Source organism: Oxyura jamaicensis, chromosome 4 (assembly GCF_011077185.1).
Source record: "Oxyura jamaicensis isolate SHBP4307 breed ruddy duck chromosome 4, BPBGC_Ojam_1.0, whole genome shotgun sequence".
NCBI lineage: Eukaryota > Metazoa > Chordata > Aves > Anseriformes > Anatidae > Oxyura > Oxyura jamaicensis.
The window spans coordinates 61,747,004-61,764,505 of NC_048896.1; the positions used below are offsets into that span (position 1 = coordinate 61,747,004).

At 39.6% G+C, this 17,502-nt stretch overlaps 1 protein-coding gene across 1 annotated transcript in view; it reads right to left on the reverse strand.

Annotated features, from left to right (window-relative positions):
- The window catches only part of FAT4 (FAT atypical cadherin 4), a 144,026-nt gene that overhangs the window by 65,194 nt on the left and 61,330 nt on the right, over window positions 1-17,502 (reverse strand). The window contains exons 2-4 of the mRNA XM_035325202.1: window positions 6,380-6,511; window positions 3,313-3,574; window positions 300-650 (exon numbers count right to left, since the gene is read on the reverse strand). Of these exons, the coding sequence (XP_035181093.1) occupies window positions 300-650; window positions 3,313-3,574; window positions 6,380-6,511 (745 nt within the window). The remainder of the gene's footprint in view (window positions 1-299; window positions 651-3,312; window positions 3,575-6,379; window positions 6,512-17,502) is intronic.

Sequence of the window (17,502 nt, forward strand, 5' to 3'; positions counted from 1 at the left end):
TCTAATTTAAATGTGCAACCTGAACACCATGATTTGTCTGCTGGTGATTAACTCTTGAAATTTGCTCTAGATAAAATGCAGCTCCTCTGCAATTAATTGCCACAACAGCAATATGAAGCCACCCTCCTAAACCTAATGTGAAATATGAGAAAAATTACCTCTACTTACACAGCATGCAGTAATTGTAAGCACACAATGGCATCTGAAGGATAGCCCTAATTTGCCCTTTCTACTTGATCTTCTAATACACTGCTAATGTGAAATATGCATTTATCATCAGAATATAAGGAAAAGCCTACCATCATCTGCATCTGTGACACTGAAGTTGAGAATAGCAGATCCTGGAGACAGGTTCTCCATCAAAGATGTGCTGTATGAAGCCATGCTGAATACTGGTGGGTTATCATTTATGTCCAGTATGTTGAAGTATACTCTGATGGTAGTAGATTGGCCTCCTCCATCTTCCGCACGGACAGTCAGAATATAATACTGCTGTGCTTCATAGTCCAATGCGTGGGTCAGGTTGAAGACTCCGGTAACGGGGTTCAGGAAGAATGTACCCTCTTCATCATCTTCACTCACAGTGTAGGTGATTTCTCCATTTGTACCAGAGTCATCATCCGTGGCTAGGATGGCCGCCACTAATGAACCTGCACAGCGTAAGAAGAGTGCAAAACATCACTCACAAAAGGCACATCACCGATGTGGGCAGAGGGTGCTCATTAACAAACATCTCTGTAGAACAAAACGTGTCGGCTGGCCAACATTCAAGCCTCAGAAATGTATGCCTAAATTTTGTGACAGCTTTTTCAAAGCTGAGAGGAACAATATTAGTATGACGTTTATTTTCAATGGCAACTAAAAATAATACACCAAGAAATGGTCAGCAATATTTGGTTTTAGCTTTAAATGGGAGCATTTCCAGTTACCAGATAGGGCAAAAATAGCTTTTCTCCTTTTCTGTATTTTCTTCCTGCTATTCAAAGGACCTTTTTCTCTCCACAGACAAATACAAGTTCTGAAACCTTCTATATACTTCTCATTAAATGCAGAAACTGAAATGTCAGTACTCACACCAAAAATCCCAGCTCTAGTTTTTGAAAAAAAAAAAAAAAAAAAAAAAAAAAGTGCCTTAGCAGGGTAACTGCGGTTAGAAAGCCAGAAACCTTATAGGGGTTCATTCTTCAATGTTTTTTGAAATTCAACTCCTTATGAATTTGTGCCATTGTTTTTGTTTCTGCATAGCTGCATTCACATGACTGACCTATCTTACTAGTTTGGAAATTCAGTGTCAGTTTTTAGTATATTGAATACTAATTATAATTAAGATCAGCTCACTTCCAAGAAAGTTAATCATTTAACTTCTTTTTCCTGGAACCACATGAATTACATTTGCTCCAGCACAGTTACTTATTTTCAAGCAATGTGACAACAAAAATTGCTTATCATCAGGATGAAGAATAGTGCTACAACTCTGTTTAATCCAGCTGAATATTCTAGTATCTTTTCCATACATTTGATTACCTAAAACTTTCACATATCTGATTGCATCCTAATTGGCAAAAAGGATTGTTCCAAAGCTGGATCAGATCACCAACCCTCCTGTAAGCCTGCAGCAAGGAAGGATCAGAGCGGTGCTGACCTCTGTGCAGCACACAGGGATAGGGAAACAAAGCAAGGAGCCTCTCTGAGGCCCCGTGAAGGTGCAACTTGCAACCACAGCTGCTGGGCTGCAAGGGGAAGGGGGATTCTCACTGTGCATACCCTCTGCGACAGAAAGCAGACCCTCAGAGGGGGAATCTCACACTGTTTCTTCCTTCTGCATCACTTCTAGTACAAAGCTGGCCTGTTTCTTCCTTCTGCATCTCCTACCACTGAGTCCGGTATAAGGCACAAATCTATACCCCATACACAACTAAGGAGAGAAGCCTTGTCTTAACAGGGAGGGGTCCATGCTCACCATTTACAGGGTTATTCCTGCTAAAACACACTGAGCCTCAGGACTAGGACTGGCAAGTAAGAATAGCATAGCTGGAGATCAGCAACCAAACTGTCCAATGCTACACAGATGTCTTGTCTCGATTACATCCAAATTCATGAAGCACAGATGACTGAAGTATACTGCTTTAACACAAAACACCACTGAATTTTGGAATTGTCACTGTGGGACAGAGCGCAAAAACTGGAGGCATGGGGGTAATCTCCGTTGTCCCAAGCTGAGCCTCCCAAGATCATGAGCCCTAATAATAGCTTCAAAGATATCACTATGTCATTTACATCTCCTTTGTTTGTTTATATTTTAGAAAAAGTTTCTAAAATGCTTCAGTTACTAATAAAGCAGATACTGGTTTTATGGAAGCACTCTGTATAAAATACTGGCAATTATTTTTTGAGAGAAATATTCATTTCTCATCTTGAGACACAATATACAGCACAGTTTTGGTAAGTTTTTTATTATTATTATTATTATTGTTGTGTTTGATCAGTTGGTCTAAACAGTTTCTAGCATAAAACCTAGCTTGTAAACATCAAACCACTATCACAAATGAAACAAGTTTTAAAAGAGGAAAACAGCAACTCAAAAGGTTTACAATTAATTCTAGGAATCAGAATTAATTATCTAAAGGTTACATTTTGTACAAAAAGTTGCCAAAACTAGGAGTCAAAGGTGATATTAAGAAAATATGATGTTAGGGTTGGTAACTGAGTGTGTGTCAGAAATACTATTGAGAAATCAATGCATAAATTATCAGCAGCTCAATGGTAATCAATTTTGTGATCCTACCCTCAATGCATTAAGCATTCACTGAAGATGACTAGCATCGCTGCTGCATCTTTTCCATAAGAGTATAGTGTTTAGTGTTTCCATTCTGTAAGTTTTTCCCTCTATTACTTTCCTGTTTTTTTTTTTTGTGTGTGTGTTTTTTTGTTGTTGTTTGTTTGTTTGTTTGTTTAATAGTGGCACTCAGAGGTTTCCCTTGTGATACAGACATAATTCCTGTTGTTCTGCATCTAGGAACTAAGGTTATTTTGGTGTTGTTGGCTTTTTTTTTTTTTTTTTTGAGTGGCAACTATTTCTCTATTTCCCAAAAGTAAATGTTACCCTATTGTACTGCACCAGTGATACTGATTTGCTAGCAAGCAGACTTTCAGCATGACGTGATTCCCTCTGTTTCTCCATCCCATCTGAGAGATACCTTTGACCACTGCTGCCTCCTGGACAAGTTAGAGAGGTTTTCTCCCTCCTTCTCAAGTCCCTCTGGATGGAGGAAAAGAAAATTTCAGCCAGTTTTAGGGTCATTTCCTATTTACCTGGGGTGGTATCTTCCGGGATGTCGAAGGAATACACTGGTTTGGAGAACTTGGGAATATGGTCATTAACGTCACTGACAGTGATGTTTATTCTCATGTCTGAGGACTGCAGCCCATCATCAGCACGAACCAGCAAGGAGTACTTAGAGCGGCGCTCTCGGTCCAGGCGCTTGGTGGCTATCAGGTCTCCTGACTCAGGGTCAATGTGGAAGCTATCATCCGCACCGCTGATAATAGTATATGTGACAAGGGCATTGGCTCCCTAAGCAAAAACAGAAGTGGTCAAATCAAGTTATTTGCCAGGAAAACCACATCGTAACTTTCAGTAAGGCAAGAACTGTTCCAGTAACTGCACTTGGCGAAAATTTTCAGAACAGTTTCCTTTAATAAACAGCCTTCCTGCCCCGTCTCAGTTTCAGTCCCCCAATACAGACGCCTATGCACACAGGTTTTATTTATGAGACGTGAAATGACGAGATTGTTCAGATAGTTTTTGCTCCACTGTTTATAAAAGGGTTGCATCCAACCAAGACCACAAAGCCCTAATACCTGTTCTAATCTCAAGCCAGCATCACCAGGCAATGCAACACCTTCCCTCTACCAGTGATTAGTGTTTATTCTTCTTTCAAACTGGAAGATGAAATTAAATGAGCCTGCTGCCTGTGGGCACAGCTCTGCCCTCCCTCTATTACAAGAGATGGGGTGGAAGGAGGAAGACAGGGAGGCATGAAAAAGAGGGAGCCAAGCACCAGCTCCACCAGCTCCTGGTCAGGAGAAACTCATGGGAGCAATGACTGCACAGGTGTCATACAGCAGCCCCCAAAAGGTCAATTTATGCAAGGAAATGCATTCATCCCTGTGAATAAGCAGCCCCGAAGTGACAAGTCATGTGTCACTGAAATCACAGTTCTGATCTGCTGCCAGTCCCTGGAAGTCAAAAGCATTTGCTTTGGTGGTTGAACAAAATATCTCATTTGACTTTCTGGGAAAAAAGAAAAAAAAGAAAAAAAGAAAAAAAAAAAAAGGACGTGCACTGTGAGCATTTTGCTTAAAAAGAAAATGACAGAAAAGTAATTGTACACAGAAAAATCATCAGCTTTTTTTTTTTTCTTTTTTTTTTCCATAATGGTTGAAAGTAAAACGTTGGGAAAAATAATAATAATAATAATAAAAAAAAACTCTCAAATAATGACATGATGTGTTTTGCCTTAGCCCTGCCCCATCACAAATGGGCACTGAAGGTTTGGCATTTGGCAGCCTCCAGCATGGCGCACTTATGCTCCATGTGCTGGTGATGCCCAGCAGTGTGTTTTGGTGAGCAATGAATGCTGTGGCTGGCCGTTTCCCCGATGCCTTCTGTTTGGGCACCAAATACCACTCCCATCAAAGAGATCAGGAAGAAAGAAACAACAGCTGTTTCAAACATGCTTGCCTAAAAAAGCAAATTAACGGAGATAAATACTCACTCGTACCTGTGAGATGAGAGAAAAGCATTAGTTATCTGGCCTTACAATAGCACCTCATGCCAAACCTTTTCTCTGGAGTTTTGTTTCAAAGAGCCAGATTCAGCTAACTGATAAAATGAAATTTAAAAAGAAAATAGCCTTCTCCAGGTGCCCAGCCTCCAACAGCTGCACGCAGAGCTTCAGTGTACACAGACTCTGTGTGCTCAGGTGTATCTGGGGTATGTAATATGTTTTCCTGTTATTGTGTGGCTTAACAAAAACATCTGATAATAATTTAAGATTTCAGAGGTGACCAAGTTTCTCCACCATTTGTTTTACTAGGCAGCCTTCTCCTAACAGACCACAGCTAAAACAGCAGCTATATGTGATGCTGGCCTAATCAAATTAGTAACTTTACATCAATTAGGTAAGAAGCAAAGCAAAATAAAAGATTTGTGAAACCTATTACAAAGCTGTTAGAAACTTCCCATCAACAACTGTCTGAAACGGATTTGCAAAGCACTAGAAGCTGTTGTAATTGTTAAAGCCTTTGGTAACATCTACCAGCTAGAGTGTCTTTACATCTCTCAAATCTCTACAAAGACTTTATTATAACCGACAAGGGGCTGAAATTTGCTGCCTTAATACTATCATTGAAAAATAGTTATAAGAGGGATTCAAGTACACCGTTCAACCATAATTTTTAAACATTCTGTCACCCTTTTAAAGTTAAACCTTTGATTCTGAAAGCAGCTGTGCATGTTGTAAAGGCAGCATGCTCAGGCACCCGCCTTTTACTGAGCTACATATATGGGTTGCACATGTGAAAAAAGAAGACAGAAATGCATAACACAGCAGGAATGGTCACAAAAGAGGCTTGAGCATAATACATTGCTAAAATCTTAGATAACAGTTTGCTGTATCTCAGCAGAAAGTGGCCATTTAAGATTTACTTCTTCCTAACTTTAAGATATATACTGTTACAACTTCTGTTATGGTTGTGCACCTTTCCAAACTCCTGCTTTCTGTCTGTACATCAGACTGCTCCCAGAAAACAAAGTAGAGTAGTTCTTATCATTCATGCCATTCCTAGGTGTGTTTTAGTGCATCCCTACACAGAAGCAAGATTCAGTACATCACTTAACAATCACAGAAGGAATAACCAAGCTAACACACACACAAAAAATAAAATAAAATAAAATAAAATTCTCCTGAGGGGGTTGAATTACCTTATTATTTGAATGCAAGAATTACTTGTTGCTGTTAAGTGTAACACTATATTTTAATGACAATACAAGCTTCTTTGCATGCTCATACTGACTTTTTAGGTCTTTCCCCAGTGTAAAGAAAATCAGTTCAAGTGAAAGAAGCAATATGATTAACTTTTTCATAACTTACTTTCCAAAAGTAATGAATACATTAAATTATATTTGGATATACTTGCCTGACACGTACAAGAGACTACAATACCCCATGCTAAGCCGACTAGCTGTTTAATATCAGTAGCTCAGAAGGCTTTTGCTGGTTTCTTAACAGCTCCTTAGTTGCAGTGTCCTCAAAGAAATGCATTTCCAGAATTGCATTTTTAGTGCAGTTCTTCAAATATGAAACCGTGCTCCTACCTCATCAGCATCCATGGCTGTCAGCTGCATTATCTTAGATCCATCTCCTATATTCTCCTCTACAGTCAGATCAAGCATATCTGTGGGGAATACTGGTGGGTTGTCATTGATATCCTGAAGCGTTATTTCCACCTTTAAAAATGAAGAATCAGAAAAAGTTGTGTGAGCACTGCAAGTTAGATGTTGATTAGACCCGAATGTTACAAATCACATAATTTTGAAATAAATCAGGTAAATTGTGCCTAATCGCATGAATTAGAACATTCCCAAATAACACTGACAACAGGAATAGCCCCTCTGGATATTAAAATTCCACATTGTTAGAAAATACTCATAGGAAAGCCTCTAACATAAATAAAGATAATTTGACTTGTTGATAGCAACTGATTTTAAATGGTCCTAGCCTAGTTTATATTGGAAAAGATCCACTGATAGACTGTCATTGTAATCCCCAAAGTCGGCCCCTGGAGGATAGCTGCCAAGTCCTGGGGCAGGGGATCATTCAACCATTAAATGCTGCTTGACATAAAGATGAGGTGGTGTAAAATTCTCTCTGAAATGTTTATGTATTGGCAACTCTCAGTTCTGAGGGAGGAAAAAACACCCTTGCACTTTATATTAAAATATATATATATCTGTTTTTCCCTCTCTCAAAGCTCTCCTCTAATTGCAAACACAAATGTTACTTTAGGGGCAGCCACTAGCATTCACTCTATTATGTACACCTAAACATACTGTTTTCACATGCTCTATGTGTATGCCTTCCCAAGTAGTAACGATGGTTTCTGAAAGATTGTGTTATTTATTCATGGTTTTTTTTTTTTTTTTTTTTTTTTTTTCATAAGCAGGATTGTTGAATTCTCATAGATCTGCTGATGGTGATTCAGAAAGCCGTACAGCTTGATTTTCCCTGATTGCTGGGTATGACATGCAATATCCCAAATATTTTTTGAAATATTTGGCATATTTTTTATTATTTTTGGTGGGGAAAGAAGGGGATAGTTTTGGACTCAAAATATTAAATGGCCACCAAACTCTGATGAACTTCTAAAGAGAAAACTGAGTAGCTGAAGGAAGCCAATCTGTCTTTATTTCTCGTCAAGAAATAGAGAAAGACAGGGCCATTGCACAGGAAGGGAGGCAAAGACATGGATGACTTAAAGAAGATACCTAGGTTGACAGGCAAAATATTATTTATTACTTGCATGTAGTTGTCATCCCATTGTCCACAGAGGATTTCCTTGTACTTGGTTGAAAACATACAGGCCTGCTCTGGATATGATCAATGCAAACATCCCTGGTGATATGAACGGTATGATTTTTACTATTACTAGTCACCTGCCATAGTTGTTTTCCCCATTCTGCTTTCAAGCAGTAATTGCCAAACCATGCTGACAATCACCGGGATGATCCCAAAAATAAGTGTTAGTGACAGAGGCTTGGTTGTCTGCACAACAACCGAGTCAGCCAGGCTTGCTGGCAGCGTCTCTCCCCAGGATCCCAGTGGCTGCACCCCAAGGCCATCGATCCTCTGAGGCTTCCTGCGCCAGGAATCTCACCTTGCTTCTCTGAGGCAGTTTCTAAAGAAGGTTCAGGCAGACAGCCTGCCATGGCATTAAAGAGAACTGACACATCTTTAGAAACAGAGGATATATTATGTCAATATTAGAGAAATCTGCTGAAAACGCAGACAAAACACCGGGCCTACATGCCTTAAATGGCCTTTTATAGGATACCATTATTTATTTATACCATAGATAATTCCTTGGATCATTCACAAATGGTACTAAGCTTCACGGACTGAGAAAAAATAACCCAGGCATTTTATTGTCAAATTCATATCTGTGACAACAGAAGTACAAAAAGAGTTAATCAGAGCATCACAAGCAATGACTCAAACAATCGAATAACCAGACACTAATTTTCAGAGAGTACTGATGGTTTTAATAGTGACTGCTGCATCAGGGTGACAATTAATCACGGAAAGTGGTGAAACACAGCAAAAGTGACAAATGAAAGATTTTGTCACCTGCCAAGGAGGTCCTCCCCCTGAACTGGCACAACAAACAACACTCCTTGGTGAAAGTATTGCATTTCACCAGGTACAGTTTCAAGTTAAAGCAGATGCAAGGCTCTGCAATTTATTTATTAATACCATTGTATGTCATGCACAACTACAGTGTTACAGCTCCTGGTAATATATCACCACCGGAACCCAATTTCATGATGAGAGATTTCTCTTTGTAAAAAACATGAAAAATATATGAGAACTTCTGGGGTTTTGGATTTGGAGCTCTGCATTGCCTACAGCTTGCATAATGTAAAATAATAAGAATCCAAGGATACAGATGGCTAGGTATGGTTCGTGAGATAAATTAGTTAATTATAAAGTCAGATTCTGGTGGACTGAAAATAAAAAGTAAAAATGATCAATTTTATAGAAGTAGTTTTATCCAGGAAAATCACCTGGCAAGTAAATAAAGACACTGTATTTTATATTAAAGATATGCTTTAAATGTTGGAAAAATAAGAAATTATCAAACAAGGAGATAAATTTTTAGATAGAGACCGCTGTTTTTAAGAGGGTTTACACCATGATTGCTGCTTATCCACCGGGCTTCGATAATGCTTATTGCTTCATAATTCACTGTTGGCTAGGTCTCATCACCAGCCCTGCATACAACTTCTTCTTCACTTCTGCTACGGCTTATCACTTCTGTTTATACGTGGCACTGGCAAAACTAAAGAATAAAATCCTAGGATGTGACCATTTACAGAAATTTCATGTAAATAATAGGTTTCTTAGAAAGACTTGAGAAAAATCTTCACATTCTCCTCAAATTAAAAGAGTGAACTGCTGCATTTTAGGCCCAAGGCCTAGTTTAAGAAAGGTTAGGCCTAAAGCTTAATGTAAGGGTGCAAGATGAGGTCCATTCAGGAGATCAGAAATTAATTTCACTTTGAAATTATTTCAAAAGTTCAGACCCCTGGTAGAAGCTCATTGGACAACCATGACCACAAAGTCTTTCAGTGCCACAGGACACTGGAAGGTTTCAGTACATCTTACCACATCTTTGCCAGAGCAGGATTAAAAAATCCAAAAAGCTTTAAACAAGCACACAAGCCATCTCTTTGCAGCCAAATGCCTCTTACTTTGTAGTCCCGCATTACATTTGCATAAAGATACTAGTATGCATTTCTCAGACTCTCGAAATACATGTTTTGATTAATATCATATGCTACCAATTAATGACCGTGTGCAGTTATTGATCTACATCAGACTTAACCAAGGCAAGACAAGAAGGCCATCTGTACCACAGGCCTCATGTTCAGAAAGGTCTACATAACTCGTACTGATCTCTCATCTTGCACCCACTGCAGAACACCCTCCAGCGACAACAGCCAAGTGCAAGAACAAATATCTAGTTCAGAAGACCAAAGTCCTCAAACACTGAAATATGCCACAGGAAGAAAGACAGGGAGCTCAAGGGATTTGTCTAACTCTTGGCCCCTGGAATAGGAAGGAAATGCTTGGTGAAAATGTCTGTATGACTGGAGGAAGTGACATGCCCGAGCTACATAGAAAGTGATCAGCACCCCCCTCCATCTCTCCTCCTCCAAATCTATCCAACACAGGGAATATTTCTGCATGACCTCACACCCATCCATCTGAAGACACAAGCCAGGCACCAAACAGTCACCTGAGAGCAGTCCTTGGACTTCTCAAAGTACTGCACTCTGGACAGTCTCTGACCCATCCTTCTGACAAATCCTTCATTTCCATTTATATCAAGAGTTCACTTAATATAGGAACCAAAGCTTCTTACTGTCTCAAATAGAATAATGACTCAAATACAATAAACTACAGCAGTAGCAAAAGGAATGAAGCCTGTTTGCTTGCACCTTTCAGTTCTATAAATGGCTCCTCCTGTTGATGCAGGTTTCGCTCCTCTAAACAGCCTTGAATTTCTGCTGAAGCCATGGGATCACTGTGACTATTTAGTTGCAGTGACTTCTAAGTTGTTCATGAATGTGATGCAAAACTGAAGAATAGATTCAAAATACTGCCTTGCTTTATTTGTACAGGGGGAAGTGGAAAAATCAGACAAGCTTTGTTCTATCCACGTGTGTGTGTAAATCTCCAGAAAATTACTCTACTTTTATATAAATTTTAGTATAAGGCTTCCCCTCACACATTTCATGCATCTAGAGAAATGTCTGAAAATTAAAGCTTTCCCTCAGTTTATTTAGTAGAAAAAACAGGTTGCTTACTTGCAAACTATTGCAAAGGTGCATTGTAAAATAAACACAATAATTTTATATATCAAATTCTATGCAAACTACCTTTGGGTTTTCTTTGTTTGTGTTTTAATCTGGAATGCAAAAATACAGACATAAACAAACCACAAAGATTAGCAGAAGTAGTAAGTCCTTACAATAGTGCAATGCCCCTGCCACTATTACAGATGGTCAACCCATCCTCATCCGTGACATCCTGATTGCTGCAGCCTGCTGTCTCATTTTCAAAGCAGAGGAAGTATTAATTACCTTAATCTTGTTCCGATTCTTATTTGCTACTCAAATTGGTGCTTTTGTGTTTTTTTTCTAAATAAACAAATGCAGAACAAATTGTGCCTTGTGGGAGTGTGCAGCAGTAAGTTTTTGTCAGTACAAGATCAGGCAGCATTCACCTCAAATAGATTTTAATAAATTTACTTATTTAAACGTAGATATAAGAATAGTAAGAGTTGTTTTCTCCATTCAGAAAAACCTCAGGTGTTAATACATGTAAAGAATCAAACGAGGACCTCAATTCATAAAACATACGGTATTTAAGCATTTAAGGCATGAACCTGAACACAAGGAAGTAGTAGGAAACTCATTGATTTTCTTGTTTCAAAGGTGGTCTTTGAATAAAGTAGGTAACACACTCCTTGAATTAACTGAGGCTGTTTATGAAGAGTCTGTGTGCACGAGACTACAACGAGTGATAATGCAGTGTAGTCTTCACACTTGGTGCACAGATTGAGAAACAACACTGCGCCCAAGAAGAAACTCAGTTATGATGGAAAACAACAAAAAAATATTTTTTTGTTAACCAAAATGACTATCTGGGTGCTATAAATAGAGTTTGCATTCAAATAATCTATTCTGACACTTGCTCAAAATAATGTGTTGAATTAAGAAACAGTTACTAGAAGACCGAGTTTAATTTCTTAGATCAAAAGAACCAATCCACTTCAAAAATACTAGTACCCCAGAGAATTACTACTGAACAGGCTAGACAAATTCCATACTCAACATAAAAAGCTTAATATTAGAGTTTTATTTTGGAACAAGAAATTATTCCAGTGACCAAACTTGCTGGGTTTATGAGCTACAAAGGTATGTAAAATAAAACATTGCACTGGAAGGCAACATGCCAAATTCTATCTGGTTGTAACGCCTTCTATAAACCAATGGACTCATTTGGCCAGAATCTATCCCTCTGTTTTATTGCACATATTAGCATTTGTTTTTCTTTTATTTCAAGGTGAGTAGGATTTATAGACAGAATATATTTTTTCCTAAAGTTCTTCCATCTAATCAACAAAAATGAGGGAAAAAGATGCCACAGAAAACTTGAATTAGCTCATGAGGCAGCAGCAAGTTTCACTGGTAGCCCAAAACCACATGCAGTCATTTCTGCTTGCAGCCACCCTGTCCGTGTTCCATGCTTCATCAGAGATCTCTCCCTAGAAGATGATCTAAGAAGAAAGAAAGTCCCAGATGTCTCACACGTTCAATATTCCTTCAGATGTTACAGCTATTTGATTAAAGATCAGAGTGGAAAGGCAACAGCTTTTCTTTCAATTTATATATTGAGTCATTCTTGCCTTTGCTTGCTGCCGTGATATACACTGCATCTCTCAAGACACAGCATCTAATCTAACGGCAGTATTGGCACACACTGCCTGAAGGCCTGTGTTTATGCTTAAGCCATTATATGATCCTTCATATTAAAAAACATAAGGAGCTTGTTCTTCTTTGCTGGAGACTGTGGTAGTGCATTATCATAAATAATTTTAGCAGAACAAAAGCGAAAGGATTCTGTTCCCAATCTCCTGTCAAATATTCTAAATAATATTCTTCTAAATAATAAAAAAGAGAAATTCAACTATCAATTTATCACATACATGCAGCTAACACAAGAACATGGCCAAAACTAGTTATTTTTCTCCTGTCTCCATCACTTCAGCCCTGTTGTTCATCCAGCAAGCAATGGTTTGCTCAACCTGAACAACACATGTATGTGTACATTCCTTTTTTTTTTTTTTTTTTAAATTGACATGAGTAATCTTATTGGCTACTCACATCAGTGAAGTTAAAGCTGTACTAAGTGTTTGCAGGAGCAGTGCATTTGCTTCCTCCAAACTGTGAAGGCAAAGGAATGGATCAAGAATCAGAGTACTGGCAAGCAAAAATGAGTTTCCAGAGAGAAAAGGAGAAAAAGTAATTTTCTAAAAAACAAAAACCAAAAAAGCCCACAACCCAATATTCCTAGGAAATCTAAAGAAAAAAAAAAAAAAAGGCTCTTGTCTGTAGTGAACCAGTTTCCAGCTTGCTCTAACTGAAGGTGACCATGGATGAGTGGAGCTCTTACTAATACAGATGTTACATCCAGCTAGGAATCACAGAGAGGTGGCACATAACTCACCTCTGCAGGAGCCATGCTAGAGCCTGCAGAGAGGGAAAATACTGGGTAACAGTAAGCTTGGGGGAGAAAAATAAACAGATTTTAAATTTACTTGAATAACCATCTATACCAAAGCTCAGGAAGGTGGGAAACCTGAACCACAGACCCTGTATATTTACAATTTCCACAACAGGATGGAAAGCCCACTTCTAAAGAAAATGCCTTGGGACAAGATGATAGCTTTTGCTTAGACAGAGGATGAATGAAGCATCTGAATATTCCATTTGCCAGGAGGCAAACAATCCCAGTACATGCTAGTACAATAAAAATCACATTAGGCTATTTTACTGCAGGCCAGCAAACCTGTTATACAGAAATACAAAGTTGTTAAGAATCCCACTATTAACAGTGGGAAGATTATGGTGGGAATTAAAAAAAAAAATCAAACTAAATAGGCAATGCTGAAAATAATAATAAATAAAAAAAAAAAAGACAAGTTAAAATGTCCAGGAGGCAGCAGCAGCAACCACTTGAGTTTTGGGGTAGCATCTCTGAAAAAAAAGAAATGGGGTAGTGAATGTAATCTAAACTCATCCTAGTAAATTTTAAGCAAAGTCTCTGATTTAGGTGATGGTGACTCATGCAATAAATGGATGTGTCAAGCCATATCCTTGGGATCTCTCCACAGAAGGATACCAAGGCACAAGACTTAATTTAGATGTCAAAGCCCAAAGGTCCATTTTCAAAGAGTACCTTAAGGAAAGGGAGGATGTGAAAGCAGTCCCAGGGTATGCGATCACCTATTCCAATCACCCCAGTGCAGAGTGTGGATATCAAACATGGACCCAGCAAAAGACAACATTTTGAGCCCATCTCTATCAGGATTTTCTCTTCCCTCACAAAATTAGGAGTTACTATTGATTACCAGCCTTGAAATCATTTGGAAACATAGGTCTCAACACTTTTTATCAACATTTCATTTTCTCCATTAAATAAACGTGCACATAAATATGATGAATAGGATTTATAAGTAATGCTGTAATTTCCCAGGTAATTTTAATCCATCGGCTGCAATTCCACTATATTAACATTGCATAACTTTCCTGGAGGTGAAATCATACTGTAAAGTACAGTTTAGTAGGGCAATTTGAAGGTTTACAACTAACTCATTTTTATGAAACATCAATATCTTCTAAAAAAACACAGGGAGATCAGAGTGCTTTCACAAACCCAATCATTTAACTGACACTATTGGAAAAATTAGGCGTAAATCTGCTTACATTATTATTTAAAGCTAAAAAAGTCACCTTCTTGTGATGTCCCTAACACTAACCTTAATGCTGCAAAGAAAAGGTGCCATAATTCGCTTCTCCTCTCTCTCTCTCTTTTTCTTTTTTTTTTTTTTTAAGGTGACCACTGGGAGTTGCTCTGCCTGGAGTCTTGATTAAATGTTTCACTGCATCCAGAACACTTCATCATGCGGCATAGCCAAAATCTATTACGGCTTGCAAGTGACTCATGCTTTAGCTATGAGAAGACCATAATAAAGAACATTTTACATAAAAATGCCAAAAAGGTTGGTAATTTAATCTTGATTCTAAGTAGGTATGCAAGGTCTCCGACTCCAGCATGTGGCTGCCTATGCAGACAATAAGGCATTGTCTGGAAGCGCATTACCTGCTGTGGTTACATCTACAAAGCCCAGATGGTACCACTGCTGAAAAGAAGTGGCTCATTCTTGTGAGCGAGCTGCAAATACTGCATTTAGCAGACATGCAGTATGACTGCAGCCCAGAAGGCCAGCCACATCCTGGGCTGCATCAACAGAGGTGAGGCCAGCAGGGCAGCATGTCCCCCTCTGCTCTGCTCTCATGAGGGCCCACTAGGAGTCCTGCACACAGCTCTGGGGCTCACAGCACTAGAAGGACATGGAGCTGTTGGAGTGGGTCTAGAGGAGGCCACAAGGATGATCAGTGGGCACCTCTCCTATGAAGACAGACTGAGAAAGGTGGGGATGTTCAGCTTGGAGAAGGCTCCCGGGTGACCTCATTGGCACCTTCCAGTACCTAGAGGGGGCTTACAAGAAAGATGGAGAGTGACTTTTTACTCAGATATATAATGATAGTACAAGGGGGAATGGGTTTAAACTTAAAGAGGGGAGAGTTAGATTAGATGTTAGGAGCATGTTCTTCACTCAGAGGGTGGTGAGGCACTGGCACAGGTTGACCAGAGAAGCTGTGGATGCCCCATCCCTGGAGGTGTTCAAAGCCAGCCTGCATGGCGGCCTGGGCAACCTGGTCTGGTGGGAGGTGTCCCTGCCTATGGCAGGGGAGTTGGAACTGGGTGACCTTCAAGGTCCCTTCCACCCTGAGCCATTCTGTAATTTATCTGTTCATGCTAGGGGTCTGCCAGTACCTGGGCAGGGCATTCATTAAAACCAGAGACATGGGAAACTGCGTTATTAGCTCATGAGTAAACATATGTGGCTGATAATTTGTATCCCTCCACATGTTCACGGAAACAGATGAATAAACACTAAGGCAGTATACAGAAATTAACTTCAGAAACTATTATTTGTAGCACTTAATCCTAGCGTGCATACCATAAATCACTGAGGACAAGACAAATGGTATTCTGATACCCCAGTTAATGAAATAAACACTGGATCCAGGCACTCGTCCCAGTCGCTCTGCAACAACACTGGCTTCCTACTCAGAAACTGCAAACAAAGATGCATTCTGTGCTGCCCAAACTTACTGCCTCAACCTCGACCAAGCCATTTGTGTTTGGATACCCTGCCAGGTCAGTCCAGGCAAAGATTTGTCATGATGTGTTAAGCAGCCCAGGGCACAGGGAAAGAAAGTTATATACTCAAATCTAAGCATCACTGCAGCTTTACTTTGGAAAGGGCAAGTAAAGCAAACAGTTAAGGCTATGATTCAATTATTTATTGCTTGGGCGTGCTGTATGCACGCAACCATGACTGATGTTATTCCTCTAGCAAAAGCTACTACTCCTGTCAACCTCGTGCCACACGACATCCTCGGTGGTCAGCGGCACACAACAGACCCAGGGGAACGGCCAGGAGCAAGGACAGGACATGACTGCCTCCACTCCCCTCCCCGAAATGCCTCGCCGAGTGCAGAGGGGTCATAGTGAAGAGCAGGGCTTTGGGGGCTGACTCTGCTTTCTGAAAAGCTGGAACAGAAAAAATGTTTTGCTAAAGGCAAAGCAAGCTGTGTTGCCATTCCCACTCCCCCTGAAATCAATATTGTTTAAGTAATTGTTTAAGTGCTGCATAATTTACAGCTCTCCAAAAAGAGGCACAGTCTTGCATGTAGCAGAGGGAGTTAAGACCGGGCTAAGGAATGTGATACTCAAACCTTGGCTAATTTCAGAAAGCAACAGCACGCTGATTTTAAAACACACATCAAAACATGCATAATTGTATACATGGAAAATTGAAATAATCCAACTTCACAATAAATGAGAGATAAACATCAAAGTGGTACAAGGAATAAAAACGATAAGGAATGCCACAAGCAGCCATGTTTTTTTCCCCCTTCACCACCAAGGCTGTAATGAAATACAGGTTATTTTGTCAGTACTGCTAAATGAGTAACATGTGTAACTCAGTTAATATTCCTACAGTGTAAAAAAATTTTTTGATTGTTCAAAAAACATTTTTTTGAACATTTCAATTGAATCAGCAAACACACTAGGACCTCTGGGTCTGCCTAGAAACGGCAAGATGCTGGGACTAACAGATAGCTGGGCTGGCACTAAGGACCATAAGTGCGAGCATATGTATGTATGTATATGTAGACACCATACATATCTGTTGAACTGAGAGTCCTGGAGTGCACAGGGCACAGCTTGCAATCTGCTCACCATGGGAAGGCCCAGCCCTGGGGAGCATCACAGGGGTATTCAACTCAGGGACTGCTACGTGTGCCTGAAAGAGCAGTTTGCTACAAAGCGTGTTGAGAGGTGCGACTGCTCTGGGGCACAGTGCATTGGGAGGAGGACAGCGAGGGCAGAGCAGCTCCATTCCTCCGAGCACAGAGGCAGAGGAAAAGCTCCTGCACCCGTCCTTTCACTGTCTACCCACTGATGCTGGGACAAACACACATATGTGGTCCCATGTCATTTCCCTGGGTAAAACTGGTGATTTTCTTGTAAAGACATTAATTCTTTTGCATCTAGCACTGCCTCTAGTTACAAAACCCCTTCCATATACCTGCCAAACCAATACAAACACTTGGCAAACACTTTCTAGTGATTTTTTTTTTTCCTTTAAATTCTCAAAACATACATTTGGGAACCATTTAGTTTATAACTTTGCATTTAATTAAATGAGGTCTACTGCCATTTAATAATAAATGGATTGAATTGGTAAGAACATTTCAGCCCATGCCAGAAAAAGAAGAGAAGAGAAGAGAAGAGA